Raw genomic sequence first — 17,729 nt, 5'->3', positions numbered from 1 at the left:
ATTTTTTATTTTTATTCATTTGAAGAAAGTCTCCCTTATCAAAATTAAAAGTAAAATAAAAATGTATTTCTGTAATGTTAAAACTGAATTTTTAGCAGCCATTTCTTTATTTTTTTCTTATTGTATTTTTATTTTATTTTATTATTTCAATTTTTACAGCTAGTACAGCTAGCTACTTTCAGATAGAAAAAGCAGTTAATTCTTGTTGAAGCCGAAGGAGACTAAATGTTTTCTGGGTTAAAGTGACAAGGTAAGATGAAATGTAAGCATCGACTCATGCTTGTTGTTTCCCCAGAGCATGAGAAGCTGAGGTTGTGTAAAAGTGCGGACTACATGAATCTGCATTTCAAAGTCAAATGGCTCTACAACGAATACGTCCATGACCTGCCCGCCTTCTCCAACACCGTCCCAGAGTACCCATCGTGAGTCTTTCAGAGCATCTTTAGCTAAATTTTCTCTCTTTTCCTCAAATAAACTGCAGTTTGTTCATTTAATGTTCTCAGTCAAACACACTATAATCACTTATGGTCTCAAATCAACTGGGATCCCCAGCTGATGCTTTTCTCTGTTGTTTCAATGTTCTTGTCCACTTGCTGCTTCGCTGCTTCCTCCTGCTTTATTCCTCCTCCTGTTTCTCTACATTTCTTTTTCATTTCCCATCTGTAGGTGGTTTCTGCCATTTGTTCTCCAGTGGCTGGCTGAGAATGAGGAAGTGTCGATGGAGTTTATGCATGGAGCCCTTGAGAGGGATAAAAGAGAGGGGGTATGGTTCAGAAACTGCTCTATATCCTTTCTGTCTGGTCTGCTCTCTTATATATGGCTTCTTCTTGGTCTACCAGGCTTTAAAACAAGCTTTGTCAAACAAATTTACTGCTTGCTGTCTACTACCGGATCTTTCTTCAAATTGATAAGATTTTTTCTTTTAGTTATGTAAAGGGAAAATTTAAAAGGTTTTGAGAAATGCCTTCTACAATGCATTCATCATTTATTTATTTATATATTGTATAAAATACAATATATTGTTCAAATTATGGGGGTTGGCAAAAATGTATTTAAAAAATATATTAAAAGTTTTTTGAAAGAAGTGTCTGATGCTCTCCAAGGGTCCATTTATTTGATCAAATATATGGCAAAAGCGCATATATTATGAGCTATTATCAAAATGTAAAATGTTTTCTATTTTGATATATTTTAAAATTCGACTTTTTTTTTTTTTTTTGATGGCAAAGCTGAATATGCTGATTTGGTGCTGAAGATTTTTTTTCCCGCTAAATATTTTTGTGGAAACCATGATGCATTTTTGAACCACATTTACTTAAAATATTTTGACTCAATTTACTCAATACATTTTTTTTAACATTGTAAATGTTTTTTTTTTTTTTTTTTTGGTACTTTTGATCAATTGAATATATCTTTGCTGAATAAAAGTATTAGCTTCCTTTAAAAAAAAAAATGCTCTTTTGGACTTTCAATCCTAAAATATGTAAATATATCATAAATACAGTCGTGGCCAAAAGTTTTGAGAATTACATAAATATTAGTTTTCAAAAAGTTTGCTGCTAAACTGCTTTTAGATCTTTGTTTCAGTTGTTTCTGTGATGTACTGAAATATAATTACAAGCACATCATACGTTTCAAAGGCTTTTATCGACAATTACATGACATGTATGCAAAGAGTCAGTATTTGCAGTGTTGGCCCTTCTTTTTCAGGACCTCTGCAATTCGACTGGGCATGCTCTCAATCAACTTCTGGGCCAAATCCTGACTGATAGCAACCCATTCTTTCATAATCACTTCTTGGAGTTTGTCAGAATTAGTGGGTTTTTGTTTGTCCAGCCGCCTCTTGAGGATTGACCACAAGTTCTCAATGGGATTAAGATCTGGGGAGTTTCCAGGCCATGGACCCAAAATTTCAACATTCTGGTCCCCGAGCCACTTAGTGATCACTTTTGCCTTATGGCACGGTGCTCCATCGTGCTGGAAAATGCATTGTTCTTCACCAAACTGTTGTTGGATTGTTGGAAGAAGTTGCTGTTGGAGGGTGTTTTGGTACCATTCTTTATTCATGGCTGTGTTTTGGGCAGAATTGTGAGTGAGTCCACTCCCTTGGATGAGAAGCAACCCCACACATGAATGGTGTCAGGATGCTTTACTGTTGGCATGACACAGGACTGATGGTAGCGCTCACCTTTTCTTCTCCAGACAAGCCTTTTTCCAGATGCCCCAAACAATCGGAAAGGGGCTTCATCGGAGAATATGACTTTGCCCCAGTCCTCAGCAGTCCATTCACTATACTTTCTGCAGAAGATCAATCTGTCCCTGATGTTTTTTTTTGGAGAGAAGTGGCTTCTTTGCTGCCCTTCTTGACACCAGGCCATCTTCCAAAAGTCTTCGCCTCACTGTGCGTGCAGATGCGCTCACACCTGCCTGCTGCCATTCCTGAGCAAGCTCTGCACTGGTGGCACTCCGATCCCGCAGCTGAATCCTCTTTAGGAGATGATCCTGGCGCTTGCTGGACTTTCTTGGACGCCCTGAAGCCTTCAAGAATTGAACCTCTTTCCTTGAAGTTCTTGATGATCCTATAAATTGTTGATTTAGGTGCAATCTTAGTAGCCACAATATCCTTGCCTGTGAAGCCATTTTTATGCAACACGATGGCTGCACGCGTTTCCTTGCAGGTCACCATGGTTAACAATGGAAGAACAACGATTTCAAGCATCACCCTCCTTTTAACATGTCAAGTCTGCCATTCTAACCCAATCAGCCTGACATATGATCTCCAGCCTTGTGCTCGTCAACATTCTCACCTGAGTTAACAAGACGATTACTGAAATGATCTCAGCAGGTCCTTTAATGACAGCAATGAAATGCAGTGGAAAGGTTTTTTTGGGATTAAGTTAATTTTCATGGCAAAGAAGGACTATGCAATTCATCTGATCAATCTTCATAACATTCTGGAGTATATGCAAATTGCTATTATAAAAACTTAAGCAGCAACTTTTCCAATTTTCAATATTTATGTAATTCTCAAAACTTTTGGCCACGACTGTACATGAGCATTTCATGTTTTAAACTATGATAATATAAACAAAGACTGAATTTTAATGTGTATCGTGTTTACACCACACAAACAGTTTTGCCCGAATTTTCCCCCCGAAAATAAAAGCAAGACCATGCCTAAGATGAAATATGAATTTAGTGATTTGTGAAGAAAGCCATGTCATTTTGTAAAGCTATGCAAAGGTGTAAAAATATGATTTATTTCTGTGTATTTAGGATTCATAAAATGTTGTTGTTCATTGCATAATTCTCATGACATTTGGAGGACATTAAGTAGAAATATTCAATAAAAACAAACAGGGAAAACAGTTCCCTTAGCTAAAGAAACATGTCCGACTTCTGTCATTTCCACAGTTCCAGCAGACATCTGAGCATGCTCTGTTCTCCTGTTCGGTCGTGGACATCTTCACTCAGCTCAACCAAAGCTTTGAAATCATTAAGAAACTAGACTGTCCTGATCCTGCGGTGGTTGCCCAGTACAATCGACGATTTGCCAAGGTGAAGATCAACAGAGCTAAACCATACTATATACTAGACAAACTGGAAAATAAACAAGCAGAGAGTGTTCGTCTTTACACAAGGTTTACTCTGCATACCGGTTAGGTGTAATAGTGTTCTTTCTTTCCAATCAGACTATCACCAAAGTGCTTCTGCAGTATTGTGCTATTCTAACCAAGAGTTTCCCCTCCTACTGTGAGAAAGAAAAGACGGTGAGCACTCAAACACTATATTTGTACCAAATTAAGTGCATTAAGTGTCAGAGTAGGTCTAAGTTCGGTCTCTCTACATGTATATCTTTCTCTTTGCTTGTGCTGTCGCTCTTTCCTGACTCTGCTGCAGCCCTGTGTGTTGATGAACAACGTTCAACAGATGCGTGTGATGTTGGAGAAGATGTTTGAGTCTATGGGAGCCAAACAGGTAAGTGAAACATGAAGCTATTGCAAGCTTTTAGGCTTTTTTTTTAGCTACAGATGCAGCAATTTACAAAAACATTCTGTGGTGGTACTATTGTAAACTGACATGTAACAGGGAAGAAGTCCTTCAAATGTCCAGGAAACTGCAATAAAAATGTGGTGCCTTATAAGGTACACTATCGTTCAAAAGTACGGGTTTGTGAAGATTTTTCTCGTGAAGTCTTTAATGCTAACCAAGGCTGCATTTATTTGAGAAAAAATACAATAAAATTGTAAAATTGCTAATTAAATCATTAAAAATTTACCGTAATTCTTTCTGTTTTTAGATATTTTAAAATACAGTTCATTTTTGTGAGGGCAAAGCAGCCTTTACTCCATTTTTTTTTAAATGTCTTCTTATCAAAAACAGCATTTCTTTACGGTACCTTTTTTTATCAATTTAATGCCTCCTTTCTAAATAAAACTAAAAGCAGTCTTACACAACTTTAACATTTGAAAGGTAGTGTACCTCATTTAGCCAAAATCTAAAATAGCATCACGCAACCTCAGGATGCAGCCAATTACTCTGAATTAGTGTGTAGTTTTTATGCTGGTTAGAGTATCGAGTTGTTTGCTGGGAGAAACTGAAGTGTATGGTTTTGGTTTGATGACGCTGGGCCTGCTGGCATTTTGTGCATGATATACTTGTGGTGAGCAATGAACTGAATGTTTATTATCTATCATGAGTTTGTCCAAATGATCCACGTCTTTTTGGAAATACTGGTGAATCATCTGCTGCAGGACACGAAAATGCCATTTCTATTGTTATTAAATTTTTTACATCAGTGTGTTTCCGTGTGCATTTTGCTGTAGATATGTGTGTGTGGTGAATGTTTATAATAGCTGAGCTAACATATGCAATGTTTTGTGTGTATAGTATACTGTTGAGGAAGAGCGGGTAGGTGAAGCGATTTATTTTTGAGATTGATCAACCCTGTTAAACCCTCTGTCTGGTTTGTGTGCCTTAGTAGGTGTCGTGTTTAGACCCTTTCACTAGGTTGCAGTGCCCTTTTTGCGTCACCTTATGCCACCCAAATGATCCAGCCCTACGCAGTGTTGTTCTCTTAGTATAAGTTCCTAAATGACTTTAACCGTGATCTCTATTTTCACTCCCAGCTGGAGAATGAGGAGGAGCCTGATGACGATGAGGAGGAGGTGTGTTGAGAGTGTTTATGGATAGGGTACAAAATTATCTGCCAATTACCTGCCAATCATAAGTGAATTGAGAAAATGTTAATTTAGAAAATTATGGTTCATCTTTTTTATTATTGTGCTCTGGCCGCATTTAATATTTTGGTCTCCTAGACTATCATTTAAACATCTTCCAGTTAGACAAAGATGTGTGTGCAAATGTGAATGTAGTTGTTTATGAGTGTATGTGTTTAAAGCTAAGGATTATTTTGGTCTCCCTCTGCTCAGGCCATCACTGATGATGAAGGCAATGAGGTCTGTATACTCAACACTGCGGTAAAGAGTGTGAGATGTGTGTGTGTGTGTGTGCGCGCATGTGAGAGTTTTGCAAGATTTTGTGTGAATCAACAATGCAGGAAAGTCTTCTGCTACTACCTAGCACCCTAGCACCCTAGCACCCTAGCACCTTCTTTCTTTTTTGTATTCACTATTACTCATCTTGTTCTTTATTTTTCATTACCAGTCGGATGAATCAGATGCTAAGGTGAGAAGCAGGCATACGTCTCACCTGATGTGCTTCTTTATGAAGCTGTTTATCAAACATCATAAATGGCTGTTCACACTGACAGAGATATGCATTGACAAAGCGACTGGATGCGAGGAAGCAATTACCATACAGTTTACACCTACGAGCAAGTCACTGACAGTACAACCACTTCTTAGCACTGAGACTTTCAGCAGAGCAGATAGTTGCACTACAGCTAAAAGGTTTGGGGTCATTGCAGAATTTGTTTTTAAATGAATGAATGAATGAATGAATGAATAAATAAATAAATACATTTTTTTTTTTTTTTTATTCCATTGATGGCAGAGCTAAATTGTGAGCAGCCATTCTCGTGACGTGATTCTTAAGAAGCCAGTCACGTGATTCTTAAGAAATCATTCTAATTTGGTGCTCAAATGTGTTATTATTATTAGTGTCAAAAACAATATCTTTCTGGAAACTGTAATACTTTTCAATAAATATATAAAGTTCCAAACAACAGCCTATTTTTTTAAATGTAAGTTTTTTTGTTACCATGTAAGTCTTTTTCTCTAATCTTTGATCAATTTAATACATCTTTTCAAAATTAACATAATTTCTTTTCCAAACATGAATAAGATCTCACTGAGCCCAAACCTTTTTTAATAGTAGTGTAAGTGAAGCTACGTTTATTATTTTATTTTTTTAATTTAATAATTTATTATTATTATATTTTTTCATGCGTCATTATTTTAATTGTTTACTTTATAATTTTTGTTTGACTTATGTATCTACGTCTTTTCCATCAGTCTGGCATTTCGGATTCAGAAGGATCAGAGGTATGTTAAGAGATCATAGTCAGCTTGGTTTATATACAGTACAATCATCTGTCTGGTTTTCATTTACTCGTTCATGTTTTGTTTTTGTGAATTGTATTTAAAGATTGTGACAGACTAAAGAAAATACAGGATTTGGCGAGTAAATGAGGACAAAGTTCGTTTTGGGTGAACTGTCTCTTTAAGACTTTAGGAAGTTAGGGAAATCTGACAGAGCAGACGGGTTTTTATATTGCAGTCACACACATTAAAGCCTAATTGACTCATTAATTGTGACCAGATAATTTAATGTAGTGCTTAAGCTTTTAAAAGAATCGAAAGCTTTCACATCTACAGCTGGGATTTGTGCCTTAATTGATTCTTGTATCCAACCAAGAGCAGTGAATCTGAATTAGAGCATGAGTGAGGAGTGAACTATGTAGGTTCTCTGTATTCATATAATAAATAGAGTCTGGCTTGAATGCAGGTTTAAAGATATTGATTAAATCCATACAAATTGTATATTTCTAATTGGAGGTGTGATGTGTCCTGTGGAGTTTGTGTTCTAGACTCCAGCTGTGATGTTAATGATTGCAACTGGGTTAACATCAGCATCATTACATAACACAGACTAATTAAAACACAGCTGCAGCGTTACACCATGACAGATCTGGAAAGTCCATTGAATAGAAATTACCTTTAAAATTGTTCTGTAGGGGTGAATTCACCAAACAGTTGATGCACTTTGTTGTTTGTGCAGTTATAGGAATCGTTCACCCAAAAATCAATATTTGCTTAAAAAGCTACTCTCCCTCATAGCATCCAAGATGTAGATGAGTTTGTTTCTTATTGAAAGATTTAGAGATATTTAGCTTTGCATGACTTATTCACCAATGGATGCTCTGCAGTGAATGGGTGCCGTCAGAATGAGAGTCCAAACAGCTGGTAAGAACATCATAATAATCCACACCGGCCTATTAATGAATGTCTTTTGAAATGAAAAGCTGCATGTTTCCATCAAAGCATGATAAGAATCCATCATATAATTTCCTCGGGTTGTCACGAATCGGTTATCCATTTTTCAGCTGTTTGGCATCCAGTTACAGCAGAGGAGCCATTGGTGAGCAAGTGGTTTAATGCGATTTTAGCAGGTTGGTATTTTATATCTGTGGCACACTGGACTGTAATTGGTGAATGTATGATTTATTTTTATTTGTAGATTGACAACAAAGAAAAGGAGAATAAGGTTGGTTTTGTAAAGATAAAAGTCAACCCTGGCTGTATTGCGTGTTGTGGACCCCTGTTGGTTGTGTACCCTTCAATAGTTTGTGTCTGTGATTGTGGTTTGCAATCTTATTGCAATGTTTTTTTTTTATCAAGGGCTGTCTTTTATTCCCATAAGTTCCTGTCCTCCTTCAAGTATTGTATAAAAAGTGGTCAAATTATGATAGTTAACTAAAGATCAGTTTTGGGAGCGTGTTGCCAATCAAAAGAACTGAATTAGAACAGCAGCAGTTTTAGGCTCAGCTGGCACTCTTCTTCTAGTGACTGCACCTGAAGTGTGAGTGCTTTGCTTTGTGTTATTGCATCCAGGCATTTTTAAAGCCAGACATTTTTTAATTAATTCTACATTTTGGAGATGACGCTGTGAAGCGATGACAAATATTCTGCTGTCCTTGAGTTTGTGTGAGTCAGGTGTTGCTGTCAGGGTCCGTGGTAATGTTCTTTAACAGTTATGTTTTTGACGGGTACATTGGTGTTTGTGGGGAGGAACAAATAAATGCATAGACAGAGGCAAGAAGCATTGCATTTTATACCCAGGGCAGTACTGTCTGATAAAAAAAAAAGAAAAAAAAAGTATATTAAATAAAAATAATTTAAGGTAAGCAGTTGCAAATTATTTATTTTAGCTACATTAAAAAAAAATAATAATAATTATATATATATATGTATGTTGAAAGTTGGTCAACTAAATTTGTTTATTTATATGTAACTAAAATAAATTGATTGCAACCATTTAACTTACTTTACAAACTTTATATTCATCAAAGAATCTTGGACAAAAGTATATTAAAATATAAATTATCCTTATTATAGTTGTTATTTAAAATTATAATATTTCACAATATTACTGTTTTTGCTGCATTTTTAATCAAATAAATGCAGCATTGGTATAAGCATAGAAAATATATTTTAAAAACGTTAAATTCTACTGACTCCAATCTTTTAAAAGGTAGTATTAATATACGGTATAAACTTTTTTATTTTTATTTTTTTTATATAATATGCAGGACTGTTGGTGAATGTCAGTTTTAAAGCAGGTGATAAAATCAGCCTGTCCTAACCAGCTGGAACAATAAAACCTAACCTGCTCAATCCACTCAGTGTAGCTGTTTTTAATGCACAAGTGCATCCTATGTGAATGGCCCCTCGAGCATTCGGCTGCTCCTGTTCAGAGTTACAGCTTCCTTCTCTCTGTCACCCTCATCACCCCTTGCCATTCATCCATCTGTTATTGACTGTTGTTTTTACCATCTCTCTTTCATCTGCATGCATCTACAGCTTGTCGGGCAGAAGGTGGGTTTGTGTGAGCTAAATGCTTTAGTTTGATGTATGACAGTCGTAGTGAAGCAGTCAGTGTCGTCGTATCAGACACTTTGAGCAGATGAATCAAATATTTAGGGACTTCCTCTTATTACCTGGTAGAATTATTTATCTATATTCTTCTTTCCTTCCCTTCAGTTCTGTGTGTGGAAGATATTGTGCTGTTTGAGTTCATCTATGTGCATATTTGCCTTTAGTAGCTCTTAAAACTTTTCTTAGCTGGCTTTCATTCTTATTGTCTTTTTGTTCCTTCTTTCTTCCTGCAGTCTGTTGCTAAGAAAGAAAAGGTGTGTGCACTTACAGTATTTTGTAATATTAGTACTTAAAGATTTAAACAATTCAAAAAGTGTGTGAAAGAAAGCAGCTTCATTATTTTGAAGTGAAACGTTTGAGTTCGACCCCTGGAGTAAGACGCCACCCACAGGATATACACATGCATATGGTCCCCAGTGGCACGTTTTTTCTAGTGTTTTATTGATTTTTTTATTTAATTGAATTCAAATTTATTTGTATAGTGCTTTACATTATACAAATCATTGCAAGGCTGCAGTACAATATAGGTTTCTACAATATACACACTAACATATATTATATATTTGTTACAAATAAGTGAGACTTTGGAATTCCATTTATAAGATACATTTGAAACAAACTGTTTCATAATCTGTAGGCCAGTTGGGCGGAATTTTTAAATCGGAATTTATAGTTTCTTTCAATTTAAAATATATTATAGTGTAACAGAGATGTAACTCTTTTGACAATATTTTCAAAATACATAAATATACACACAACACACATATAACATATACGTTTATTCACATTGAATGCATCAAAAGAGACAGTAAAGACATTAATAATGTTACAAAAAAATCAACAATTTAACCTGAAGAAATGTATCATTGTTACCACAAAATATTAAGCAGCACAACTGTTTTCAGCTTTAATAATAAGAACTGATTTCTTTATTTAATGCTTTTGTATGTGTGCAGCAAATCTGTTTCAGAAGATTTGTTAAAGATTGTTAAAATCTTTGTGAATTATGTTCATGTTCATGGACACTGAAGACTAGAGAATGCTGAAAATCCAGTTTACATGACAAAAATAAATTACATTTTAAATTAGTTATTTTAAATGTTAGAAATATTGAATGTATTTTACTGTATTTTTAACAAAATAAATGCAGCATTGTAGTCTTGCAAAAACATTTATAAAATCTAACTGTCCGTGGACTTTTGATTTAGTATTATATATATATATATATATATATATATATATATATATATATTATACACTAATCATTACAGATATGGTTATAGTTATAGTTATGTATATATTATGTATATCTTACATAGTCATTAAACATGTAAACATGTTTTTGCATCTGCCCCAGGTTTGGGATCATCTTCATGATTTTAATGTTAAGCTATAACAACTAAATTAGCAAATGTCTGCATTTATTTCCCTCAATGTATTGAATAATGCATCATTATATGTGTTCATTTAGATTTAGCTTGTAAGTGCCTATAGTTTCTATCTTGTGTGTTGATTTGTGTATGTTTCTTTGATTCATGTGTTTGTTTCCATGTTCTGGCATCAGGGGGAAAAGAAGGACAAAGAGAAGGAGGTTTGTGTACACACACACACACACACACACACACACACACACAACCACACACGCTGTTTCTCTGTGGTAGTGTTGCCCCATAGTCTCTGGATCAACTGGACTCTGTGTGATATTGAATGTAATTTTGTTTCTCTGTCTCAAGGATGAGAACACGACCACAGAGGTGGGTGATGGAGCTGAGGTAATAAGCTGATGCACGTCTGTGGGTGTGTGTGTGTGTGTGTGTGTGGAGCTTTCTAAAACATGATAGAACAAGGCCTCATTAGTGTGAGGAGCAAGTGTGTGTGTGTAACATCTGATGGGAAGGAGAGATGTGTGCTGTTTGGCTGTGATCTTGTCCCCAGGGCTCCAGTACCTCATTGTCAGACTCTTGTTTTTAGGTGCAATAGGATTCTTGTGCCCTGATGTGACACAAAACAATTACCCATAATTCAAAGCCTTAATAATGATGTGCCTTAGGCAGATTATTTGATTTAGCTGTTGTCAGTGAATAAACAGTCATTGTTTTGGTAAACACAGTAACAGATGCTTATTAAACGTTTTTGCTTTTCTAGAGCATAAGTCACTCATAGAACACTCATTGTGTTTTATGAGTAATTTAAAGTATGTCACCAGGCTTTTGACTGAAGTCTGGTCAACTTTGCTACTTATTTTGGAAGTTTGGATCATTTTAATGACTTGAATCTTTAAATAAACAAATTCTCATTTAAGTCATTTTGTGTAGTTAATTTAAAATGTTATATTTTCAATAGCCATATTCCTCACACACCACATATACAATCTTTCATCATACTCTGAATTAGAAAATCATTGTAATGCGACCAAATAATAATTATTATTATTTATTTTGGTCTTTAGACGCATAGACTATGTACAGAACAAAAAGCATTAAACTACATATTTGGATCATGCTGTGCATTCACGATCCTGATAAAATGAACATAATAAGAGAATTGTTCAAGAGTCATAATTAAACCTTTTTTTTTTTTTTTGAATGAGCCGTTTTAGGGGGCGTGGCATCAGGAGCTTTCAGATCACTATTGCTACTGGACTCTAGTTATTTAACTTGTGACGAGTAAATGCAGTTGTCAATCCCAAACACTGATTATGTGAATGTGACCTTAGATGAGAGAGTAGACCTCACATCTGATCTGTCAGACATTTTTATTTATTCTGTTTGTTTTTATTTTATTATTCAGCCCAAAGATGAGGGAAAAGAGGTGTGTGGTGTTACTCATGCATTTGAACTTTGAACATTCCTGTATTAATCTCAATTCTATAACGTTCAGAAGCATCTGTGCAATCAAGGTTTTGCTCAGCTGTATCATTTATCTCTGTGTGCCTTTTTCTTTTGTTTCTGTGCTATTTTCACTCTGTCCTTTGGTAGAAAGAGGCAACAGTCAACACAAAAAAGGTGCGATAATCATCACGGGTGTATGTGTGTGAGTGAGACCGTGTCATGTTGTTTCTCTTTCCTCTTCCTGAGACTTTCCCCATCGCTGTGATGGCATCGTGCAAATAGACGTTCAGGCAAACATGCATTTATGATCCGTTCATTGGCCTCAGGTATTGTTTGACAAGCCACAATTAAAAATGTAACAATTTCCACTAAATCTTAACAACCAGAAAGTGTCCAAATAAAAATATATCAGAAATAAACGAATATATTTGTCTACGTTTGCTTAAAAAGCTTGGTTGTGCAACATCGCTTTGATATAATAAATAGCACTTGGTTTAATAATTTATCACAATGATGTTCACATAGTGGTTCAAGTGTCCAAACACTTGTTGGGGCCACATTCTTGTGCAAATAAAGGATAAAGATGCTATTGTACTATGTTTTTAAAATCTTATTGGTGCTTTCCGTCTTTGAATAGCCATAGGCTAGAATACAGAAAGCAAACAAAATCTTCTGATAAGTTTTCTCTGTTCTACCACCCTGAACCAAATCTACATCCTTTGCTGTCGATACTGTGCGATGTTTTAATTATCCTTTCTCAGCAGCGTTAAACTGGTTGAACACATTTTTCCAGTGTTCATTATTGGAATGAAAGCGTAATTTCCCCACTCTGTTTTGGTATTTTAACACCTGCTTTAATTAGGATGTTGTCGGATCTGACAGATATATTGCGGAGGATTTTTCTTACCGTTGAAAAAGGGGCTTTAATAGAGGAAGTTTCCAATTTGCTGATGCACTTGCAGAACCATGACAAACAGACACAGTGACCCCCCTCCCCTTAAATATTTTCCTTGCCTCTCCGCGCCTCTGCCTACTAGTTTAAGTTTGATATTTTCTATTAAACTAACACTTCTTCCCGTGTGTGTGTGTGTGTGTGTGTGTGTGTGACTCTCAACAGCTCGACTCAGAGGCTGCAGATATCCTCAATGACCTGCAAGGGAAGCTTAATTCTGTTCTGGAAAACCTGAGTGGCATGTTTGCCAAGAGGTAAACTTAATTTTCTGAGCCTGAGTTTCAACTTAATATCATTATTGCAATGTTTCTGAGTATTCTGCTTTTAAATATCACCTTTGCTATTATAGTTCTGTCATAAAATCACTATTATTATTATTTGTTTTTAGTTTTATTCTAAAAATATTTTATTCTATTTATTTTATTTTGATGCATTTTGAATGCATCCATCAACATAAACTATAAATGAATAAAATATAAGCTTTGCACTACAGAAACATGTATTTTGGAAATAGTGTCATTGTCACTGTGGTCTTGCTTGTTGGAATCATTTTGAATCTTTAATTTTTTCATTCCTATCTCCCTCTCTTTCTCTCTTTCGGTTTGTGCATAGTTTCCAGGCCCGTGTGAATGCATGCGTGCGACAGATGGCGGAGATCCTGTATCAGATTAAAGGACCTCTGAATCAGAACACACGTAACACAGCGGAGGCTGATGCAGACAACGCTCTGCGGCCGCTTATGGAGTTCCTCGACACAAAGTCAGTTCAGCTCAACTTCCTTTAGTAGCTTTTAGGACCAGTTGTCAGTTTTGCCATACTAAGGGTCACACTAATGTGTGCCTATTTCTGTTTCTTGGCACACTTGGTATTCTTAAACAAGAGCAGAGAGAAGTGAAATAATAACCTGTCATCAGTCATGAATTCCCTAGGGAGATTCCCCCGACTGTCACATGTAAGATGTACAAACACATGTCTGTTTGCGATGTGTGTTGCAGCCTCAGCATCTTTGCGGACATCTGTGACAAGACTGTGTTGAAGCGTGTGCTAAAGGACCTCTGGAGGACGGTTCTGATCTGCATGGAGAAAACGATTGTGTTACCTCAGAGCAGCGACAGTATAGTGAGCTATTTTACAGGACACATGTACATGATGTTTAGTGTTAGACAACAGTACTATGATTCTCTGTCCTTGGTCTCAGAACACCATGTATGCTCTTTTACTGGCACAAAGTGGTCATTGTCAATGCTCATTATTATTATTATTATTATTATTATTATTGTTATTTCAGTTGTCAGTCTTTGTATACTATCAAGCATTCAGAAGTGAAAGCCATGATCAATAGTTCCATTTTCTAACTGGTGGTAACTTGTCTGATTTCTTAGACTGCAACTTCTACAGTTTTTTTAAGTTGCATCTGCACTGCTTATGGCAAGTTGTTAAAATAAAATGTCTAGGCAGAGTACAAAAATATTCTGCTCACGTAAAAGTGCCATTACATTAATGTAATTTTACTTAAGTACAAGTAAAGTACCAGTCTAAAAATCTTCTCAAGTAAAAGTAAAAAGTAGCTCATTTAAAATGTACTCAGAGTAAAAATTACTTAGTTACATTTTAACAGTGGGAGCGAGGCAAAAATGGGACAGGGCAAGGGTGTCAAACTCAGTTCCTGGAGGGCCACAGTCCTGCAAAGTTTAGATATTACCCTAATTAAACACACCTGATCCAGCTAATCTAATCATTTATTATCTGCTTATTATCTGCTAGTTTGGTCTCCCTAGGCAAGCGCAGCTTACACTGCATAATAGAGCATAAATATGGCCAGGGGTTCACTTAGTTTCCTTCAAGTACAACTTCAGAATATGACGGGGTTTCGTTTTCAGCGGTGTCTGCACCACTAACGCCTGTTTTGTCCGTCTGCATCTTTCTTGTGATTTTAGCACCAGTTTGCCCTCCTGCCCATTATTTACTGCAGTAGTTTCCAGGCAGCGATTTTTATTTATTTATTTATTTATTTTTTAACTCCGTAAATAATGTGTTTTAAAATGTAGCGAAGTACAATGTTAACATACTTTTGACATTCAGGAGGTTAATGATATAATAATTTTCACCCAATGCTGGCAGGCAGACGTTTGAAATAATGTTTTTATTATTATTATTACAGGGAGCTCAGCTTCTTACTGCTGCTAAGGAACTGTCTAAACTAAAGGTATTAACCATAAACACATATAATCTATAGCTTAAGGTAGTGGGTGTGGCTAATCCTTCTCTCTCATTATAGGGAGGGGTGGAGCCAAAGAGCTTGTCACCAAGGCAGTGTGTGATCCTGGAGGCAGCACTGGATTCAATCAAGGTGTGTTGGTGCTTATGGCAAGCCTGCTGAGTTCCAACACATTAAAGTGTCGAGTGTCTGCTTAAAAACAGAACTGTCTCACCAAGTCAACACATTGCACACTAAGTGTTTGGGTTCTTGGGATCGGTGCGTCATTAAAGTGTGTGGGAAGGAGAGAGAAACTGAAAGAGTCTGAGCAAGCTGCTCACCACATACTTCTCACATGTAATATTGTGGTCAGACAAAATAAGTTACTGTGAACTGTAGCACCTTTTGCAGAAGGAAATGCATGCTAATTTTCTCTCTCTCTCTCTCTCTCTCTCTCTCTCTAACCTGATTCTGGGTAGCTCTTCTTCCATGCTGGTGGAAACGGTTTAAAGAAAGTGTACTTGGAGAAGAGCCCTGAGCTGTCGTCGCTGCGTTATGCTCTCTCCCTATATACACAGACCACAGATGCTCTTATCAAGGCGTTTGTGACAACACAACATGCTCAGGGTGAGATGTGGCTGTCTTTTATTAACCCTTGCACATGGCCACACAATCTCTATAAATAAGTTGACATTTGCAAGACTCATATATTTGATAATGAAACATTTCTTCTTGCAGTTCAAAATGGTATGGGCATCAGGATCACCCCCAAGGAGAGTGTTCGACCCGACAGAGGTGGGCTAAAGATTCGTTCGTCCTCGACTCTTTGAAGGGCTTGAAAGAGAGAGAGTCTCTCTCTCTTCTGAATTAAATAGAGGAAAATAGGAAATGATGGGGAAAATGGAATAAAGTAATAAGATAATAAAAAAATATATACAATAAATTAAAGTATACATACATACAGTCAAAAGTTAAGGGTTAAGTAAGTTGTTTTTTTAGTCTCCTATGTTTAAAAGGCTGTGATAATTTCACCAAAAACTGTAAAATATTGTAGCAATATTGTGTAATATCATTTTTTTTTTATATAAAATAGGTGCTTTAATAACCTTATCCTTCAGAAATCATTGTAATATGCATTTTTGTGAACACTACATATATTTGATTGTACAGTGTTTGTGAAATGAAGTGGTTTGATTGACAGGCTCTGGGGTTGAGCGGCCGATTGGGGAAGCGGTGATTCAGCTGGATTTGTTGCCTCCAGCTGCAAACACTGAGCAGAAACTCAGCGTCCGAGGTGAGAGCACCACAGCAAAGAAGAGCTAAATTTAGGACTCTTATCCGTGCATTTAAGTGTCTGATGAGTCTTAATGTCAAAACCAACCTCCCCTGGTGTCTTTTTATGAACTCTTTATCTCTCTCTCTTCCAGTGATTGCAGTAAACGACATGAAATGGCAGACCTCAGGGATGTTTCGTCCATTTGTGGATGTTTACCTGGTCGGCCCACAGCTTACAGAGAAGAAACGAAAATTCACAACCAAATCGAAAAACAACAGCTGGACTGCAAAGTACAATGAGACTTTTCAATTGTGAGTAAAAACCTGTCTACTCGTCTGTAAATTATGTGCTTTGAAATACCAGCATTTTCTAGAAGAATGATACTAATACTTATTAGCAGTTACAAATATACTGTATATATATATATATATATATAAAAAAACATATTTCTGAGATGTGTGTATTGTTTCCCTTCTTTATTTCAATCAGTGTGTTGGGTAAAGGCGTGAGTCTGGACTGCTATGAGATTCAGATAACGGTGAAGGATTATTGTTTCGGTCGTGCCGATCGAGTGGTTGGGATCGCAGTACTGCAGCTGAGAGACGTAGCAGACCGGAAAAGCTGCGTGTTCTGGTGCCCCTTGGGTCCACGCATCAACACCGATGAAACCGGGACCACCACACTACGAATCCTCTCACAGCGCTCGACTGATGAGGTTGCCAAAGAGTTTGTCAAACTAAAGTCTGAGACCAGACCTGCTGAAGAGGGGAGGTGAAGATGAAACTCAAGACTACCCTCATCAGTTTGTCATTAAAGCGAACTGATTTAAACAGAAGAGACTTCAAACAAGCGTTCACAGACCAATCACACAAGGACCTACACTGTTTATAAAATTGCGTATGTTTATTCAAAGCCTTAAGAGACACTTAACTGTCTGACTGGCTTTGCATCACTCTACATTATGGCCAACAACTCACAAAATGAGTGATAGCATTGAGAAAAGCGTTCCTACCGTCATGGAAAATCTGGAAATGTCAGGGAAATTTCACATGTTGTTTTCCAGGCATGAAAAGTCATGGAAATGTAAAAAATAATCAGAAATCTAGAAACTAGAAAGAAGTAAAACAATTCATGGAAATATTAACAAATCTTAAAAAGCCAGCACTAAAATATTTTGTTGGCTAGAAATTGGTATTTGGAGAGCAGTTTGCATTTTTGTTTTATGAAAATGATCTAATCAAATGACTGGAAAAGTTGTGCAAATTAACAAAAAACAAATCTGAAGTCAGCACTAAAATATTTTGTTGGCTAGAAATTTATTTGCAATTTGCATTTTTTTCACAAACAATATCTA

General features: G+C 36.3%; 1 protein-coding gene across 5 annotated transcripts in view; it reads left to right on the top strand.

Annotated features, from left to right (window-relative positions):
• Positions 1-17,379, top strand: part of LOC132141593 (protein unc-13 homolog B-like) — a 43,650-nt gene extending 26,271 nt beyond the window's left edge. For 2 of the 5 annotated variants that reach the window (XM_059551259.1, XM_059551258.1), the window contains 15 exons: positions 296-422; positions 667-763; positions 3,415-3,558; positions 3,693-3,770; positions 3,901-3,978; positions 13,068-13,156; positions 13,515-13,661; positions 13,898-14,021; positions 15,064-15,108; positions 15,181-15,252; positions 15,579-15,726; positions 15,838-15,894; positions 16,301-16,393; positions 16,527-16,686; positions 16,865-17,379. In XM_059551259.1, the coding sequence (XP_059407242.1) occupies positions 296-422; positions 667-763; positions 3,415-3,558; positions 3,693-3,770; positions 3,901-3,978; positions 13,068-13,156; positions 13,515-13,661; positions 13,898-14,021; positions 15,064-15,108; positions 15,181-15,252; positions 15,579-15,726; positions 15,838-15,894; positions 16,301-16,393; positions 16,527-16,686; positions 16,865-17,150 (1,745 nt within the window). In that variant the 3' untranslated portion in view covers positions 17,151-17,379. Of the gene's footprint in view, positions 1-295; positions 423-666; positions 764-3,414; positions 3,559-3,692; positions 3,771-3,900; positions 3,979-10,683; positions 10,711-10,852; positions 10,892-11,909; positions 11,931-12,097; positions 12,125-13,067; positions 13,157-13,514; positions 13,662-13,897; positions 14,022-15,063; positions 15,109-15,180; positions 15,253-15,578; positions 15,727-15,837; positions 15,895-16,300; positions 16,394-16,526; positions 16,687-16,864 lie in introns of all 5 variants that reach the window. The other 3 variants (XM_059551255.1, XM_059551257.1, XM_059551256.1) reach the window with 3 other exon arrangements.
• The last annotated feature ends 350 nt before the right edge of the window (positions 17,380-17,729 follow it).

This window comes from Carassius carassius, chromosome 5 (genome assembly GCF_963082965.1).
Source record: "Carassius carassius chromosome 5, fCarCar2.1, whole genome shotgun sequence".
Lineage (NCBI taxonomy): Eukaryota > Metazoa > Chordata > Actinopteri > Cypriniformes > Cyprinidae > Carassius > Carassius carassius.
Note: the sequence above shows the minus strand (reverse complement) of the source record. Positions and strands in the feature narration are given on the sequence as shown.